Here is an 18,557-nt window from a genome sequence, read left to right as displayed (position 1 = left end):
ACTAACTTCAGTTTGCTAGTTTAAAAAGTGTGTGTGTGTGTGTGTGTGTGTGTGTGTGTGTAGACAGACAGCTTGGGAATTTTAAAAAATTTGAATTTAAGAGTGATAATCTATTTGACTTTGGGCAAGGTGCAGCATACTCAGGTTCTTCATATGTGAAACAAGTATTACTTGGCTTCTAAGGTCTTATCTCTCCTCAAAACTGTGATCCTTAAGATTTCCTCTTTAATACTATTTATAGGGAAATTAAAAAAAAAAGAGAAGGAAGTGGTGATTTTAAAGAACTAGTGTAACTTTAGCAAAAAAAAGGTCATACATGTTACAAGTCAGAGCTTTTGTTTAAATGGGGAAGAAAAGAGTCATGATAGTGATAAATTAAAAAAAGAAAAACAAAAAGAGCATTACTCAAACTTAAAAAAAATTATACAGAAGGAAGCAGAATAAAATTCAGAAGGGGTCAAAGACAAGCAATGCAATATATTACTACCATATTAAATGTAATAGGTATTTTAAAAGACCAAACTATATCTTTTTGATTCATAATTTCATATATTGTTTTTCTAGTCTTCTTTGTATGTGGAAATAATCATTTTTTAATGATTTTGTAAGTCACTGTTTTTTAAAAAAAAACAAAAAAAACAGGTCATACCAGACTACTGTTTAGTTTATTGGCTAGGTTATTAGCCTAATGTATCATAGTATTAATAGCACAGTAAACAAAAGCTTGTCAGATTTCAGAAAACTTCTCCCATGCTTTCCTTGTGGAGGAAAAATGAGAAAGATATGTATAATAGTAAATTTCAGTAGATATGGAACTGGTTGAGTTGCTGAATCAGTAATCACATTAATGGTTCATATCAGTTTTGAAGGCCCTCTAGTGGAGGACCTTGGGGAATCTGTTCAGAGCTATGTACTGTTTATTCACATTATCAGTGATGTGAGAAAAGGCATAGTGTGCTGCTAATAAGATCTACAATCGACAGAACTAGAAGAGGATAACTGACACAGAGTGTCAGAATCCCAGATATCAACAGGCTTAAAATGTAGAAATAATCATTATTATTTTGTTTTTATTTTCCCCAGTTACACATAAAAACAACACTTGGGGGTGTTATGTATTTTAAAAAATATATATTTTTTTATGAATCATGTTGAGAAAGGAAAATCAGAACAAAAGGGAAAAGTCATGAGAGGGAAAAAAAACAGAAGAAGAAGAAGAAAAAATAGTGAACATAGCAGGTGTTGATTTATATTTAGTCTCTATAGTTCTCTTTGGATGTGGATGACATTTTCCATCCAAAGTTCATTTGTTTTGCTTTGAATCACCTAACTGCTGAGAAAAACCAAGTCTGTCTTAGTTGATCATTGCACAATCTTGCTGTTACTATGTACAATGTTTTTTTTTTAATAGCCTTTTATTTACAGGTTATATGTATGGGTAACTTTACAGCATTGACAATTGCCAAACCTCTTGTTCCAATTTTTCCCCTCTTACCCCCCACCCCCCCCTAGATGGCAGGATGACCAGTAGATGTTAAATATATTAAAATATAAATTAGATACACAATAAGTATACATGACCAAACCGTTATTTTGCTGTACAAATAGAATCAGACTCTGAAATATTGTACAATTAGCTTGTGAAGGAAATAAAAAATGCAGGTGGGCAAAAATATAGGGGTTGGGAATTCAATGTAATGGTTCATAGTCAACTCCCAGAGTTCTTTCTCTGGGTGTAGCTGGTTCCGTTCATTACTGCTCCATTGGAAATGATTTGGTTGATCTCATTGCTGAGGATGGCCAGGTCCATCAGAACTGGTCATCATCTAGTTTTATTGTTGAAGTATATAATGATCTCTTGGCCCTGCTCGTTTCACTCAGCATCAGTTCGTGTAAGTCTCTCCAGGCCTTTCTGAAATCATCCTTTTGGTCATTTCTAACAGAACAATAATATTCCATACTATGTACAATATATTCCTGATTCTGCTTGTTTCGCTCAGCATCCATTTATGTAAATCTTTTCAGGTCTTTCTAAAATCAACTTGTTCATCATTTCTTATAGAACAGTAATAATCCATTACTTCCATATATCGCAACTTATTCAGTCATTCCCCAATTGGTGGGTATCTACTCATTTTCTAATTCTTTGCCTCTACAAAAAGAGCTGCTACAAACATTTTTGTACATGTGAGCCCTTTTCCCTCTTTTATGATTTCCTTAGGATACAGACCCAGTAGCAGCACTGCTAGGTCAAAGGGTATGGACAGTTTGATAATCTTTTGGGCATAGTTGCAAATTGTTTTCCAAAGTGGTTGGATCATATGAAATGAAATTTAATAGTTGCAATAAGAGATTAGTCCTTAATAAATAAGGAAGTGATAGTTCCTCTCAACACTGCCCAGCTCAGATCACATATGATAATAATAATATTAAATGATTTCTGAGGTGCCTCGGAACTTTCTTTATGATTTTAAGTAGAGGTGATGAAAGCCCTGATGATAAGTAAATAAAAACATTTTTATTTGAGGGGAAATACATTTTTGAAGCGTTTTGTAAAATCAGTCTATTTTTATTTTCATGGAATTTTTTTTCTTTCTTTTTCTTTTTTTTTTTGCTGAGGCAGTTGGGGTTAAGTGACTTGCCCAGGGTCACACAGCCAGGAAGTGTTAAGTGTCGAAGGCCAGATTTGAGCTCAGGTCCTCCTGATTTCAGGGCTACTCCTCTATTTGCTGTGCTACCTAGCTGCCCCTAGGAATCATGGATTTTACTAATCAAAACAATGCAATTTCATAATACATAAGGAAATTGCAAGAGGAGAGAAAGTTGAGAAATCTCCAGATAAATGATCTTATAGGAATCAGGGTGTTAGGCCAATATTTTGATCTTTTGACCTCAACGCTGTCACCCTCAATTTTCTTTCTTTTCTCAATAAATTTCATTGTTGCATTGTTGTTTTTCTCTTGTTGATCAAGCTCTGCCTTATTTGTTTCTTCGAAGCTTTTGCTGCCTTCAACATCTTGATGCCATACGGATGGAATGCAGCATTAGGCAAAGCCTCTTTGTTGTTCATATACTCTCTGTACTCTTCCTGGATGTCAAAGTCCCATTGACCCAATGGTCCCTTCTTGTTACCCTGGTCCATTTTGCTCTAATCCACCTCCTCACTGCTGTCTACCATTAAGTAATCCATCATGGTTCGATAACATTGCATAACTGTTGGAGATGCCAAAGAAATCTCCCACCTGCTTTGTTTCTTCAGTCACCAACTTCCCAAACGCCGTACTTTTCATTCATGGACTTTATCAACTTCTTGCCAAATCCAGGATCTTTGTCAATATCAATGGCCTCATCTTCTATTTTGGACTTCTCAAAATAGCTGTGTCGCTTCTCTTTCTTGGTTCTGCTTCCTGGTCTGTTTTCTTTCTCTTTCCTGTTCTCAGTCCCGTTCCTGATTTCACCCTTATTCATGATGTTGGCTCCCATTCTTTTTCTCTTTGAATCTTAGTCAATAATGATACATAAAGAAAATGTTCATGTCAGCCTTCAGAGGGTTTTTTCTCATCTTTTGGTTTTTTTTTTTTGTTTGTTTGTTTGTCTTTTTTCTTCAGCTTTTTTTTCTGAATGTTCTGTCCCAAATAGAAAAGGATCTGTCAGCTTACTGATATCATTTGTGGCCAGTATAGTCCATCTCCATTACAGGACAGTGAGTTTTGCCACAGAGAAGGGTAGATTTCTTGTCTGCATGCTCACCATCCAGATTTACCACATAGGCCATGTGGCTTGGCAGGAACAGCTCCTTTTGTTCATGAGCTTTTTTAAAAGAGCATATGGTAAACAATATAATCCAAATGCCTCTTAAATTCAGTCTTATTCTCAGGAGCTTCATCTTTCTTTGTTTCTGAGTTTTCTCCATCATCTTTTCTTCTTTCTTGATGTTGGCAATCAGGACAATCCTTCTAGGGAAAGACAAATCTATGTCAATCAATTTTTGTATATTGGTGGGATTATTTTTTTTTAAGCATGTGTATATATTTTCTTTCAAAGAGATCTCCTTTGGTATACTAAGTATATGTCTTTATATTTGGACCTATTTAGTTTCTGTAGGTGAACTGGACAAATAGCTTTGTGAAAACAGAATTAGAAAACACCTAGGTATTTTAGAACTTCAAATTCATATTTCTCTGGTTCCCATGCTTTGTTTTTTGTCAATAAAATTCTTTAACATTTTATATAATTTATCTGGAGCTAAAGATAGTGAGGAATGTTAAGTTTATCAGTTAAGTTGAACCATTGAAATCAGTAGCTCTCAAAAGATATAACTGAAGGGTGACCATAAAATGAACATTTCAGACAATGGCTAGGGAAGAGTGTTTATTCTCTTCTCATATAGATGCTGCCACCATAGATATGTCATGGACAGCTTTTCCATTTTGGGATTTGGTTTTTATATACATACACACACACACACACACACATACACATATATACACATAAGATAAATAGGATGGATGGCACACCAAAAATAATGTGAGAGAGAGAGAGAAAAAATGTGTGTGTGTGTTTGTGTGTAAAATTATTCTTGAAATAGATTTTCTATTGTGGACTCTACTGATTAATTTTTTGTGGAATGAACATTTCTGTTCTCTAGGGTGAGAAGCAAAATCAATATATAAAACACAGTATGATTTTTCTAATGCCTTTCCCACAGTTTTATTCTAAGGATCACTCATCATACCACATTATTTACTTGTCGCTTTCTCAGTTATCATCATAATCTTTTATTTTGTGGCCAAACGTTGACTAAAATGTGGAAAGTGTCACAGTGGAAGTCTATATTTCCTTCACAAAGGAGAGCTAAAGTTCACAGAAGACCTTGATGAACACCCATGTCTGTTGTTGTTGCTGTTGCTATGAGCATCAAGTATTTGTTTTTAATCAGATAATAGGGCCGATGGTCATGACTTGCTCACATAGTTCTGTCTGTGACCTTGGGGCACTGAGGAGATGCCTGCTTGCAGCTGACTTGGCTTCCTTAATGATTTCTGCATTCTGTGCCTATGGATAAGTGTTTCCAGAAATATTCCAAACAGCCTATAAATTGTTTATATGTTAAGCATGCTTTTCGTTGGGCAGAAGATAGGGGGCAAATGGAGAAAGTGAATTAACCTGGGCTTAGTTTTCAATAACACAGTAGTCCTCTGCTTCCAATTCTAGATGTGCTTTTTGCTAGACTTAAATATGCAGTAAGAATTTCTCACCTATTTTCATCTCACTAATGTTTTACACATTCTTCCAGATTCCTCCAACATTTCTGGAAGTTACTTTGAGCTGATGGGAAGTGGCCATTCAGAATATATTCTTCTTCCTAGGACTTTGATTAGTTACAGTGCAGATATATTCAGATTCATTATTTTAAATGATAATTCAGCTTTCTGGATTACTTTTCTTGTTTTTAAAATTAAAGCTTTTTATTTTCAAAACATATGCATGGATAATTTGCAACATTCACCCTTACAAAACCTTGTGTTCTGAATTTTTTCCCTCCCTTCCCCTCACTCCCTCCCCTAGACAGCAATTTATTTAATATTTGTTAAACACATGAAATTCATCTATATATATTTCCACAAATATCATGCTGCATAAGAAAAATCAGATCAAAAAGAAAAAAGAAGCAGAAAACAAAATCCAAGCAAACAACAACAAAAAGGGTGAAAATTCTATGTTGTGATCCACCCTCAGTTCCCACAGTCCTCTCTCTGGGTGTATATGAAGATGTAGGTCTTCATCAAAAGAACGTTCCAGCTGGCCTGAATTATCTCATTATTAAAGAAAAACACGCCCATCAGAATTTATCATCGTATAATTTTCTTGTTGCCATGTATAATGATCTCCCAGTTCTCCTCATTTTACTCAGCATCAGTTCATGTAAGTCTTGCCAAGCCTCTCTAAAATCATCCTGCTGTTCGTTTCTTACAGAACAATAATATTCCATAACATTCATATACCATAATTTATCCAGCTATTCCCCAGCTGTTGGGCATCCACTCAGTTTCCAGTTTCTGGCCACTACAAAAAGGGCTGCCACAAACATTTTTGTACGTGTGGGTCCCTTTCCCTCCTTTAGAATCTCTTTGGGATATAAGCCAGTAGAGTTGGATATCCCTTTGGGCGTAGTTCCAAATTGCTGTCCATAATGGTTAGATCAGTTCACAGCTCCATCAATGTTTTAGTATCCCAGTTTTCCCACATCTTTTCCAACACTTGTCATTATCTTTTCCTGTCATCTTAGACAATTTGAGAGATATGTAGAGATACCTCAGAGTTGTCTTAATTTGCTTTTCTCTGATCAATAGTGAATTTAGAGCATCTTTTCATATGACTAGAAATGGTTTCATTTTCTTCATCTGAAAATTGTCTGTTCATATCCTTTGACCATTTAGCAATTGGAGAATAGCTTGAATTCTTATAAATTTGGGTCAGTTCTCTATATATTTTAGAAATGAGGCCTTTATCAGAGCCCTTGAATGTAAAAATGTTTACTCAGTTTATTGCTTCCCTTCTAATTTTGTCTCCATTGGTTTTGTTTGTACAAAAACTTTTTAACCTAATATAATCAAAATTATCTATCTTGTGTTCCATAATATACTCTAGTTCTTCTTTGGCCACAAATTTCTTTTTTCTCCACACAACTGAGAGGTAAACTATCCTTTGTTCCTCTCATTTGCTTATAATATCACTCTTTACGTCAAGATCCTGAACCCATTTTGACCTCAATTTGCTATACAGCAGGGGTCCTCAAACTAAGGCCTGTGGGCCAGATGCAGCAGCTGAGGACATTTATCCCCCTCACCCAGGGCTATGAAGTTTCTTTATTTAAAGGCCCACAAAGCAAAGTTTTTGTTTTTACTATAGTCCAGCCCTCCAACAGTCTGAGGGACAGTGAACTGGCCCCCTATTTAAAAAGTTTGAGGACCCCTGCTATACAGCGTTAGATGTGAATCAGTGCCTGGTTTCTGCCATATTAATTGCCAATTTTCCCAATAATTTTTGTCAAATAGTGATTTCTTATCCCAAAAGCTGGGGTCTTTGGCTTTGTCTAACACTAGATTACTGTAGTCATTGACTATTTTGTCCTGTGAACCTAACCTATTCCACTGATCAAACTACTCTGTTTCTTAGCCAATACCAAATGATTTTGATGACTTCTGCTTTATTTATTTCTGCTTGAAATTCTTAACCTTTTGTTCTTCCAGATAAACTTTGTTATTTTTTTTTCTAGCTTTGTAAAATAATTTCTTGGAAGTTTCATTGGTATGGCCCTGAAGAAGTAAATTAATTTAGGTAATATTATCGGTTTTATTATATTAGCCCGGCCTACTCATGAACATTTGATATTTTTCCAGTTGATTATATCTGACTTTATTTGTGTGGAAAGTGTTTTGTAGTTGTATTTATATAGTTCCTGACTTTGTCTTGACAGGAAGACTCCCAAATATTTCATATTATCGACAGTTATTTTAAATGGAATTTCTCTTTGTATCTCTTGCTGCTGGACTTTGTTGGTAATTTATAAAATGCTGATGATTTTGTATCCTGCAACTTTGCTAAAGTTGTAATTGTTTCTAGTTGTTTTTTAATTGATTCTCTAAGTATATCATCATTATCATCTGCAAAGAGTGATAATTTGGTTTCCTCATCATCTAGTCTAATTCCTTTAATGTAGAGGGCCAGTATTGAATAAGTCCATGTACAGTAAGAATCCAGTTCAGATAATACTTGAAACTGCCCTACATAAAGGCAAATAATTCAAGCATTGGCTCACCACCTCCCTTAACAATGAATGAAAGACATACTTGAGATAAATTTAGGATAATCTTGATAGAAAATTCATGTGATATGAATAAGGCAGCACAGCTATGCTGTTTACAACTCTCGTTTTGACTTATACTTTGTTATTAATAGTTACCATAATTTGCAACCATGTTACAATAGATATCTTGTTATTATTACTAATTAGAGTGGAATTAAAATGTCAAAGTATGGTCTATGCCCCTGGAATGTATATAGCGTCACCTGGAGGCAGCTGGTATTAATGTAACAAATAGCTTAAAAAGTATATATAAACCCTGGCTCTCAGATTAATAAATGAAGATTGCAAAGCATATCTTCTTCCTGGTCTCCGGTATTCAGTTCACATTCACACTCTCGGTATTCACTGGAATTGGACTCTGGCACTTAATTTCTTTTTCTTCTCTTATTGCCAAAGCTAACATTTTTAATATCAAATAGTAATAGTGATAGTGGAAAATCTATTTTATCCCTGATCTTATTGGGAATGATTCTAGTTTATCTTCGTTGCGTATGATGCTTGCTGATGGTTTTAAATAACTACTACTGATCATTTTAAGGAAAACTCCACTTATTCCTATACTCTCTAGTGTTTTTAACAGGAATGTGTATTGGATTTTGTCATATGCTTTTTCTGCATCTGTTGAGATAATCATATGATTTTTGTTTTGTTATTGATTTAGTTAATTATGCCAATAGTTTTGCTAATATTGAACCAGCTCTGCATTCCTAGTGTAAACCCTACTTGGTCATAGTGTATTATCCTGGGGATAACTTGCTGTGATGTCTTTGCTATTATTTTATTTAAATTAACATTTAAATAAAATAATAATTTTATAGCATTCCCTTTCCTCCTTTAGTTTCTTTTTTTATATCATCGCATTAAAATCAAATTATAACTGCACCCTCTAATGCTAATATTTGCATCAATTTTCTTTTTTCTTTTTCTTTTTGTTTTGTTTTTGCTGAGGCAGTTGGGTTTATGTGACTTGCCCAAGGGTCACACAGCTAATAAGTGTTAAGTGTCTGAGGTCACATTTGAACTCGGGTCCTCCTGACTTCAGGGCTGGTGCTCGCATCAATTTTCATTAGAGAAATTGTTCTATAATTCTCTTTCTCTGTCTTTATCCTACCTGGTATATTTGTGTCTTAAAAGGAATTTGATAATAGGACCTTTTCTTTGCCTATTTTTCCATATAGTTTGCATAGAATTAGAATTAATTGTTCTTTAAATGTTTGATAGAATTCACATATAATACATCTGGCCCTGGAGATTTTTTCTTAGGGAGTTTATTTCTTTTTCTAAAATGGGACTATAAAAAAAATGTATTTCCTCTTCTGCTGATTTGGGCAATCTATATTTTTGTAAGTATTCCTCCATTTCACTTAGATTGTCAGATTTATTGACATATAGTTGGGCAAAACAACTCCTAATTATTGCTCTAATTTCCTTTTCATTAGTGGATTGTTCCCGTTTTTCATTTTTGATACTAACAATTTGATTTTCTTCTTTCCTTTTTCTGATAATTTAACTACTAATTTGTTTTCATAAAACTAACTTTTACTTTTGTTTATTAATTCACTTGTTTTCTTTCAGTTTTATTAATCTCCCCTTTTATTTTCAGAATTTCAAATTTGGCATTCTATTGGGGGGGTTTAATTTTTTTCATTTCCAAGATTTTTTTAGTTGCATGCTCAATTTGTTGATCTTCTCTTTCTCTATTTTATGCAAAAAAGCATCTAGAGATATAAAACTTACCCTAAGAAGTTTTTTGACTGTTTCCCATAAATTTTAGCATGTTGTCTCATTATTGTTATTTTCTTGTATGAAATTATCATTTGTGTCTGTGATTTGTTGTTTCACTCACTCTTTAGGATTAGATTATTTAGTTTCCAATTAATTTTTGGTCTGTTTTCCCCTGGCCTTTTATTGCATGTAATTCTTATTACGTTATGATCTCAAAAATGCATTTACTATTTCTGACTTTCTGTATTTCATTTTGAGGTTTTTATGCCCTAATACATGGTTAGTTTTTTTTATATATATAAGTTCTGTGTACTGCTGAGAAAAAAGCGTATTCCTTTCTGTCGCCATTCAGTTTTCTCCAAAGGTCTATCATACCTAACTTTTCTAGAATTCTATTTACCTCCTTAACATCTTTCTTAATCATTTCGTGGTTTGATTTATTCTGAAAGAACAAGGTTGAGATCCCTTACTACAGTTTTGCTTTCTAATTCTTCTTGCAATTCTCTTAACATGTCTAGGAATTTGGATGCTATACCACTTGGTGCATATATGTTTAGTATTGATATTATTTCATTATCTATGGTTCTCTTTAGCAAGATGTAGTTTCCTTCTTTATCTGTTTTAATAGATCTGTTTTTGCTTTTGCTTGATATGAAATCAAGCCCTGCTTTTGTTACTTAAGCTGAAGCATAATAGGTTTTGTTCCAGCCTTTTACCTTTACTCTAAATGTATCATTCTGCTTTAAATGTGTTTCTTGTGGCTCCTCACTGTATAAATGGGCACATGGAATATACATGTAAATATATATGAATACATATACACAGACACATAAATCTTTATGGAAATTTTGAAAAATTAGACTCCTTATCTAAGTGATTATATAAGTAACACATCCTATTAACTATTGAGAAAGGAGAGATAACTAATCCTTTTTTTGGTTTTCATTTCAAATAGTAAAGAAATATTTAAATATTTAAATCCTCCTAAACTTGGTCAGTTTGGAAGATGTTATTTGGATATGTGAATTGGACATTGTTTTAGAATTTGAAAAGCTGACACACCTTGTCTCTTTTTCTTCCCTTCCCCTCTTCTCTTTCACAGCTACGGATAACGGTCTGGTCCTTGTGTACAAAATCTGTGTCTTATATCAAGTATCCTAAAGCCTGTCAGCAAGGTGAGTATATCAAAACTCTTCTCAGGAGAGTATTTTTAATAGGGTCCCAAAGAAGCATCGAGGTTGCATATACTGATCAAGCCTGTACTATTGAATCCCCTTCAACTGATCTCTGTTCATCTGTCAAGGGACCTTAGCTAGAGCAGAAATAGGACTTGAATAAATCCTGGTTCTGATCTTTCTATTGACTCACTTTATAATCTTGGGGAAATTGATCACCTTTGTTTCTGTCTGTCTTATTTTAAAAGGAAAATTTTATTATCATCCCCCTATGAATGAAATAAATGAAAGTTTATTGTGTGCCAGGAACTGTGCCAAGCACTAGAGATATAGTCTGTGCCCTCAAGAAGGGAATATTCTAATAGAAGCAAAGAACACAACACACGGGGAGTGGTTGTCAGGGAAGGGAATTTGGGTCTGGGAAGTCATAGGGATGATGAATTGATCCTCAGGGCAAGCAAGTATCACGTCCTTGGTTGGTTATTGTGCACAGAACAGGTGGTAGAAAGCCCAGTTGGATGACTAGATGGCATGGCACAGCATGGTTGGGGGCTGGCCATCGGTCTTTAGATGAGACTTCACTGAGGAGCTCAGGCAGATATTTGTGAGGATAATTGAACTGGCCACTGTACTTAACATGAATTCCTCTGAGCCCTTAGAAGGAAAGGGCTTTGGGAATTTGTTATTCATCTCACTAGTTTACTTGCATAAATGTATGAAACAATAGCAGCTTCATTTATTCTAACCACCAAAAATGAACTAGATGTTCCATTCTTGAATCAGCAAAATCAGGCATAGTTTTCATAGGAATTGATCAGAATAATGTGCTAGATTATCTGAATTATTCATTGTTTTTCTTTTAGGAGTCAAAAAAAGTACTTTTATGTTTCCACAAGAGATTGGAAAGTTGTATATTTGAATAAAATTGCTTTATTAGTAGTATCCTTTATCATCATCGCACAGTTAGGCATATTATCTGAGTGTAATGTCCTTTCTTAAAAGCAAGGTATCTATCAAATGACTCCCTGATCTTTATATTCAATTCCACACTCTCAGGAATTTCAGCCTCACATCACCAAACTTCATATTGGATATTTCCACCAGGATATCCCATTAACATCTTAAATTCAACATGTCCAAAAAACCAGTTCATTTTTATCCCTCCTGTCCCCTAAATTTCAGGGCAACTCTTTACTTTTAGAAATTCATCTTTACAGTCTTGCAATTATCTTTGACTCTTCCCTCCCATTTATCCTCACCACGATTTACTGAATCTTAAATCAGTTCTATTGCCATATCTCTTGCTGTCTGTTTTTTTTTTTTTTCCTTACTTGCTACAATCCTAGTTTGCAGCTACAATCCTAGTTGAAGCCCTCATCATCTCCTACCTGGATTATTACATTAACCTCCTAATAGGTTTCCATGCATCCAGTTTTTTCCTTCTGAAATTCATCTTGCTTTAACTAACAAATTGCGTGCTAAAGCATAAGTCTGACTATGTTCCTCTCTTGTGCAAGAAGTCCTGGTAGAAACAACTAAATGAAAAAATGCTATAAATAACTAATAATTAGAGAATTGAAAATAAAATAAACCCCACAGTATTCATTAGATGATAAAAGTAGAAAATGACACTTGTAAGATTGTGGGAGAATTGGCATATTAATGACCTGTTGATGAAAAATGTCTTGGAAACCAGTTTGGAGTTTTAACCTTGAAAATTGTTAAATTATGCACAGCTTTTGACCCCAGTGCAAAACATTACTAACATATGCCCCAAAAATAGTGAAGAGGGAAAGGAAGGACTCTTGGAAAAATATTTATGGCAACTTTTTTTTATTGTAGCAAAGAACTGAAAACAAATTGGGCATCTATCATTTGAAGAACAAGTGATGGATGTGGAATGCACAGTAATCAGTGTAGCATTTGTTAATTACTTAATATGTGCTAGGCACTGCTAAAAATTGGATTTACAAAGAAAAAGTAAAAACAATCCCTGCTCTCAAAGAGCTTCCATTCTAATAGGGTGATAACATGTACAGAAAGAGGTGTATAGAAAATACCTAGAGAATAGGTGTAAAGGAGTCTTGTGGGGAAGGACATTTCCAGCCAGGTGGAGGTGAGGAGGGAAAGCACTCCAGGCCTCAGGGAGACAGGGGATGGGGCATCCAGTTCAAGGAGCAGCAAGTATCCCTGCCTAGCTGCACCATGGAATTTGTGGAGGGGGGAGTGAGTGTTGTGTAAAAAGAATGTGAAGGTGGGAAGGGTCCACATTTTAGATGTTTACATTTGGTTGTAGGTGATGATAGGAGCTACTGGAGAATGTTGTATAATTAGGTGACAGGATCAAATCTGCACTTTATGACATCACTTTGGAGACTTGTGAAGGATGTTTTGGAGTCAGGGCAAGGACTGAAGGCAGGGCCGACAATGGAGAAGTCCCAGTGAGAAGTAATGAAAGCCTGAAGGAGAGGCTATGGAACTGAGGGAATTTGGCAACTGATTAAAAATATTTAGTGAGGGAGAGAGGGATTTCGGAAAAGTGGTAACTGGATTGTCCTCAACAATAAGAGAATAGTTTGGGGGCAAAGATAATGAGTTCTGTTTAGGATGCTGCCAGTGGGACATCTGCTTTTGAAAGTACTATAGACAATTGAGGAAGCCTCCCTGGGGCTCAGGAATTCCTGTGAGATGTGATAGGGGAGGCAGAGAGGCTGAGGACTGAGCACAGGCAGATTGAGCCATGGGAAAGGAGCGGAGAGACCACCTCAGGGAAGCTGGGGAGGCTCTGTTAGAGCATAGAAAGGGAGGTGACAGGAACCAGCACAGCTGCAGCATTGGGAAGGAAAACATGGGATCAATGCAGTGCCCCAGCCGTGACTCCAGAAGATGGAGAATGGATCAGGAGGGTTTTCAGATATAATCATCGTATAGCTTTGTTTTGCTTCACTATACTTTCTGGTTACAAAAGAGGGGGTGTTTTTTTGGGGGGAGGGAGTATTATGAAAGTCAATCAGGGAGATTAGTGATAAGGATGCAAAAATAAAAAAAATAGTCTTACAAATATATAGTAGAGAGCTATTGGAGGTTTAGAAAGGGATATCAAGAAAGGGATATTGTTGGAACTATTGTGTCAAACTTACTATATACTCATTAAAATTATGTGAGATATTTCCATATTAGTCATTTTGTATAAGAAGACTCAAAAGAAAAATGAAAGTGAAAAAATAGCATGCTTCAGTCTGTATTCAGTCAATATCAATTCTTTCTCTGGAGATGGATAGTATACTTCATCATTAATCCTTTGGGATTGTCTTGGATCATTGTTTAATAAATAGGTACATAATTTCATATACAATGTTAAGTTTTCCATTCCTCAAATATACTTATTAAATTCATTTTTTAAAAAGCTCAAGTGGCTCCTTCCTCCCTTGAGGACAAAATACAGATTCTCATGTTTGGTTTTTAAATCAAAAAACCAAACTGTGGTTTGACTCCTTTCCTTTATTTAAAAAAAAAATTTTAGATGTTTTTTTTTTATTATGAACTTAACATGTTCAGGTATGTTAATGACTATTAAGTTAAATTTTAAAATGAGCATTTCTCAATTGCATTTTTAAAGTAGATATCCAATTTATTATTAATAAGAAAGTAACAGAGTTGCCCTGCTTGTCCATAATCTTGTCCAAACTTTTTATGATCTCTTTGGTATATCCTTAATAATGTTTTGTTGATCCTTTTCTTTTTCTTTTTTTTTTTTTCATTACTCCTGAATAGTTTCCCTGCTTCCCCTGAACTTGTAATTAATAAATAGAGTTAAGCAAACAAATCAAAATAGAAGCTGTGTCTGAAAAGTGTCTTTTTGAGGTCATCACCTACCTCTACCAAGAAATAGAAAGCATATTTTCTTATTGGTCCTCTGTAGTCATTAATCAGATTGTTCAAGTCTTTCAAAATCATTTTCTTTTAAGGTGTTATACCTCCTTGTACATTGTTATCTTGGTTCTGTTCATTTTACTTTTTAATCAGTTCATACAAGTCTTCTCAAGTTTTTTAAGTCAATCTTTTTTAGCATTTGTTAAATGATGCAATAATATTCCATTAAATTAACCAGCAATTAACATTGCTGAACAATCCCTTGTTCAGGCATTCCTGCTTGATGCTTACCCATTCATTCTTCATAGTTCTTTTCTGTCACAAAAAGTGCTGCTTTAAATATTTTTTTGTCCATAGGTATCTTTTCTCTGTTTTCTACAGGCTGCTTGCTCTCCTTAGAATGATGTTGATCCTCATCTCCACCTTGTAGAATCTTTAACTTCCTTCAAAGCTCAGTTCATATGTTAAAACCTATCTTAACCCCAATTCTTTTATATAAAAACCCTAATCTGACCCACTCCAGTTGCTAAGATCCTATCTCTTGGAAATGATTTTGATTATATATTTTCCACTTCTGTGTACATATTGTTTCTCCCCCTGTAGAGCCTAAGTTCCTTGAATGAAGAGGTGATTTTATTTTTATTTTTGCATCTCCAGTACAATTCCTGACACATTATTAAGTAGGTATTTAATAAATATTTGTTTAATTGAATTAAATGCAAATGAAAAAATGGAAATTATTTTAATGACTTCTGACACAAGAGGCCTTTTTAAGATGAGAGAATGTAATATAATATGATAATTGGGTCCATCCTATTAATTTAAGCTTCCTTCAGCCAAAAAAGCTGATTCCAAAGTAGAAAAAGAATATACAATAAGAATTATTTTATAGGATTTCTTATCAATATTTCTGACTTTTTCTAAACTTCAGTAGCATAGTAATAATTGATTTAATAAAACAAGAGACTAAAGTATTCTGAGTCACCAATAAAGATTATACTTAAAACTGAAACTATATGGTATATAATTTATTCTGTATTACCATAATTCTTTGATTTTGAAAATCCAGCATATTGTAGTAGATAGAACCTTAGAGTCAGGAAGAGCTGGCTTGAAGATTCACTCCAGCACTTTTCTAGCTGTGCCACCATGAGGAGGTCACTCTTATTCAGAGAAAGTGATAATCTGGATTGGCAGAGGAAATTCTTTATCAGGAGCAGCACGTATAAAAAGTCAAAGAGTGCCATATTGACCTATTATCTGAAATGTTTTTTGTTATTTTCCCCTCCTTTGCTCTATTTTCTACCTTTCATTCTTTGCAGAAAATGATTCCTCTTATTTTATTTCTCTTCCTTGTAAATACACTAAATTTTAATCTTTCTGATAGGAATAACCTTTACAAAGGACGGCCGCTACATGGCATTGGCAGAAAGGCGTGACTGCAAAGATTATATTAGCCTCTTTGTGTGTAGTGACTGGCAACTATTAAGGGTGAGACATTTTTGGTTACTACTAAAAATAATTTTTTGGAGGGATATTTCTTAAGCTACTAGGATGTATATGTATTAAATATGGCTTTTTTTTTTTTACATATTCTTAGAAGTTAGCAATTATTTTTTAATTCAGATTTTTGCACTGCCACATCTTGGTAAATTTTGCTTAATTATAGCTGTAGAACAGGGCTTCTTAAACATTTTCTATTCACAACTTTTTTTAACTGAGAAGTTTTTTGTGATCCCTTATGTGAAGATTAATATCTTCATTAAAATTGTAGATAATTGCGAAAGAAATTCTTAAAAATTACCATTTTTATGCAATATAAAAAAGAACCAGGAAAAAATAAGAAATATAAAATAGGTATAAAAATAAAATATTTACTGATAAATCATAATTTCTCAACCCCACATTCAGTTGTGAGATCTTATATAATAGGTGTTACAAACCACAGTTTTAAGAAACTGGGATGTAGAATAGATAGTGAATTTTCAAAACAGAATGATTTTACTTTTTCTCATTAGTATAATGATTTTCTTATGATAAATCAGGGAAAAAATAAAGAACAATTTCACTAATGAATAATGATGTTAAAAACATTAAATAAAATCATATAAAGAAGACTAGAATAGTATGGCCAGAAAATAATGACCAAATTGAATTCATACCAGGACTTCAAAGATAATTTAACTTTAAGAAAATGGCTAGTATCTGTAATTATGTAAACAGCAAAATCCACGATTGATATATGGGAAAAGCCTTCGAAAAAATAACAGTTCTTGATAATGAGTGGAATAAGCAGAACGAACATTGTACATAGCAACAGTACCATTGTGTGATGATCAACTACAATTGATGTAACTTTTATCAACAATATAGTGATCTAAGACAATTCCAAAAAATTTGTGATATAGAAAATGCTGAACTACATCCAGAGAAAGAACTATGGAATCTGAATGCAGATTGAAACATATTGTTTTCACTGTTTTTTCTTTCTTCCTTTTTTTCTGATTCTTCTTTTACACCATTACTAATGTAGAAATATATTTAGCATGATTGCACATATATATAACCTTATATTGGAGAGGGGAGAGGAGGGAAAGGGGGGAGAGAAAAATTTGGAACTCAAAAGCTTATAAAAATGAATGTTGAAAACTATCTTTACATATAAATTAGAAAAAAAACAAAATACCCTATTAAGTGGAAAGAAATTATTTAAAAAAAAAAAAAAGAAAAATACGAGAAGAAGAAAAATTACCATCTTAGGGAGAGAAAAAGGAAAGGAGCAAAAAAAGTTGTAATTCAAAATTTTCAAAAATAATGTTTTGTTTTTACATATAATTGGGAAAAATAAAATACTTAAAATAAAAAGTTTTCATTTATGTTAAAATCTTAAAAAAGATCCTTACTTTAATATGACCAAAAGAATATATCTAAAAATGCTCTTTGCTATAAAGAAATTCTAGAAGCCTTTCTAGTGCAAAAAGGTCAAGCAAAGATTTCTTTTCCCCTGCTGTTGTTTTAGCTTTATCTGAACATATTTTGCTATATTGATAAGATGAGAATATAATAAAAGGTTTTAACATCAAAATAAGGAAAACAAAATTGACCCTATTTGTATGTGGCAAATTCTAGAGATTCAGTCAAGAAAACTAATTGAAATGATTAATATCTTCATTAAAGTTGCAGAGAATGCAAAAGAAATTCTTAAAAATTATCATTTTTATGCAATATAAAAAAGAACCAGGAAAAAATAAGAAATTCCATTCAAAATAACCTTTATGATGTATAAAACAATCTAGGAGTTAGTCTTTTTAGCCATACATAGCACTTATATAAGATAACTACAAACTTTCTTCCTGAAATAAAAGAACACTTAATTAGAGGTGGCGTTCATGGTTGGGCTATGCTAACATAATAAAAATGATGTTATTACCTAGATTAATTTACAAACCTAGTACTATAACAAAATATAGCAGCCACATTCTATAAGAATAGACAAAATAACAAGAAAGTCATTTGGAGTAAATAATAAAAAAAAAAAAATAAGAGCATTGAATACCAGGCCTTAGACTATTTTATAAAATAATAATCAATTTAAATCAGTAATTAAGTTGGCAATATAAATCAGTGAAAGAAGACTAGATAAGCAATAACCCAAAGTGATTGTTGCTCAGTGTTTGATAAAGTGTTAAATAAAGAGTGTAAATTATTGGGCAAAGAATTCCCTGTTTGACAAGAATTTTTAGAATGTGATTTGATAGAAATTAAGTTTAGACTAATATCTCACACAGTCTACTGCAATAATCACCTAATGGATAGACAGACAACCTCTTAAAAAAGATCAAATAATAAAAAAGATAAAATAGAGGTCATCAGAAGGAAGTACCTTTCAGTGACTAGTGCGAGACAGAATTCTT

General features: G+C 33.5%; 1 protein-coding gene across 2 annotated transcripts in view; it reads left to right on the top strand.

Moving 5' to 3' along the window:
* WRAP73 (WD repeat containing, antisense to TP73) overlaps positions 1 to 18,557 on the top strand; it is a 50,148-nt gene that overhangs the window by 23,586 nt on the left and 8,005 nt on the right. For both annotated transcript variants that reach the window (XM_031962972.1, XM_031962973.1), the window contains exons 5-6: positions 10,698 to 10,770; positions 16,031 to 16,134. In XM_031962972.1, coding sequence (XP_031818832.1) covers positions 10,698 to 10,770; positions 16,031 to 16,134 — 177 coding nt within the window. The remainder of the gene's footprint in view (positions 1 to 10,697; positions 10,771 to 16,030; positions 16,135 to 18,557) is intronic.

The sequence above is a fragment of the Sarcophilus harrisii genome, chromosome 3 (genome assembly GCF_902635505.1).
Source record: "Sarcophilus harrisii chromosome 3, mSarHar1.11, whole genome shotgun sequence".
In the NCBI taxonomy this organism is placed as follows: domain Eukaryota; kingdom Metazoa; phylum Chordata; class Mammalia; order Dasyuromorphia; family Dasyuridae; genus Sarcophilus; species Sarcophilus harrisii.
Note: the sequence above shows the minus strand (reverse complement) of the source record. Positions and strands in the feature narration are given on the sequence as shown.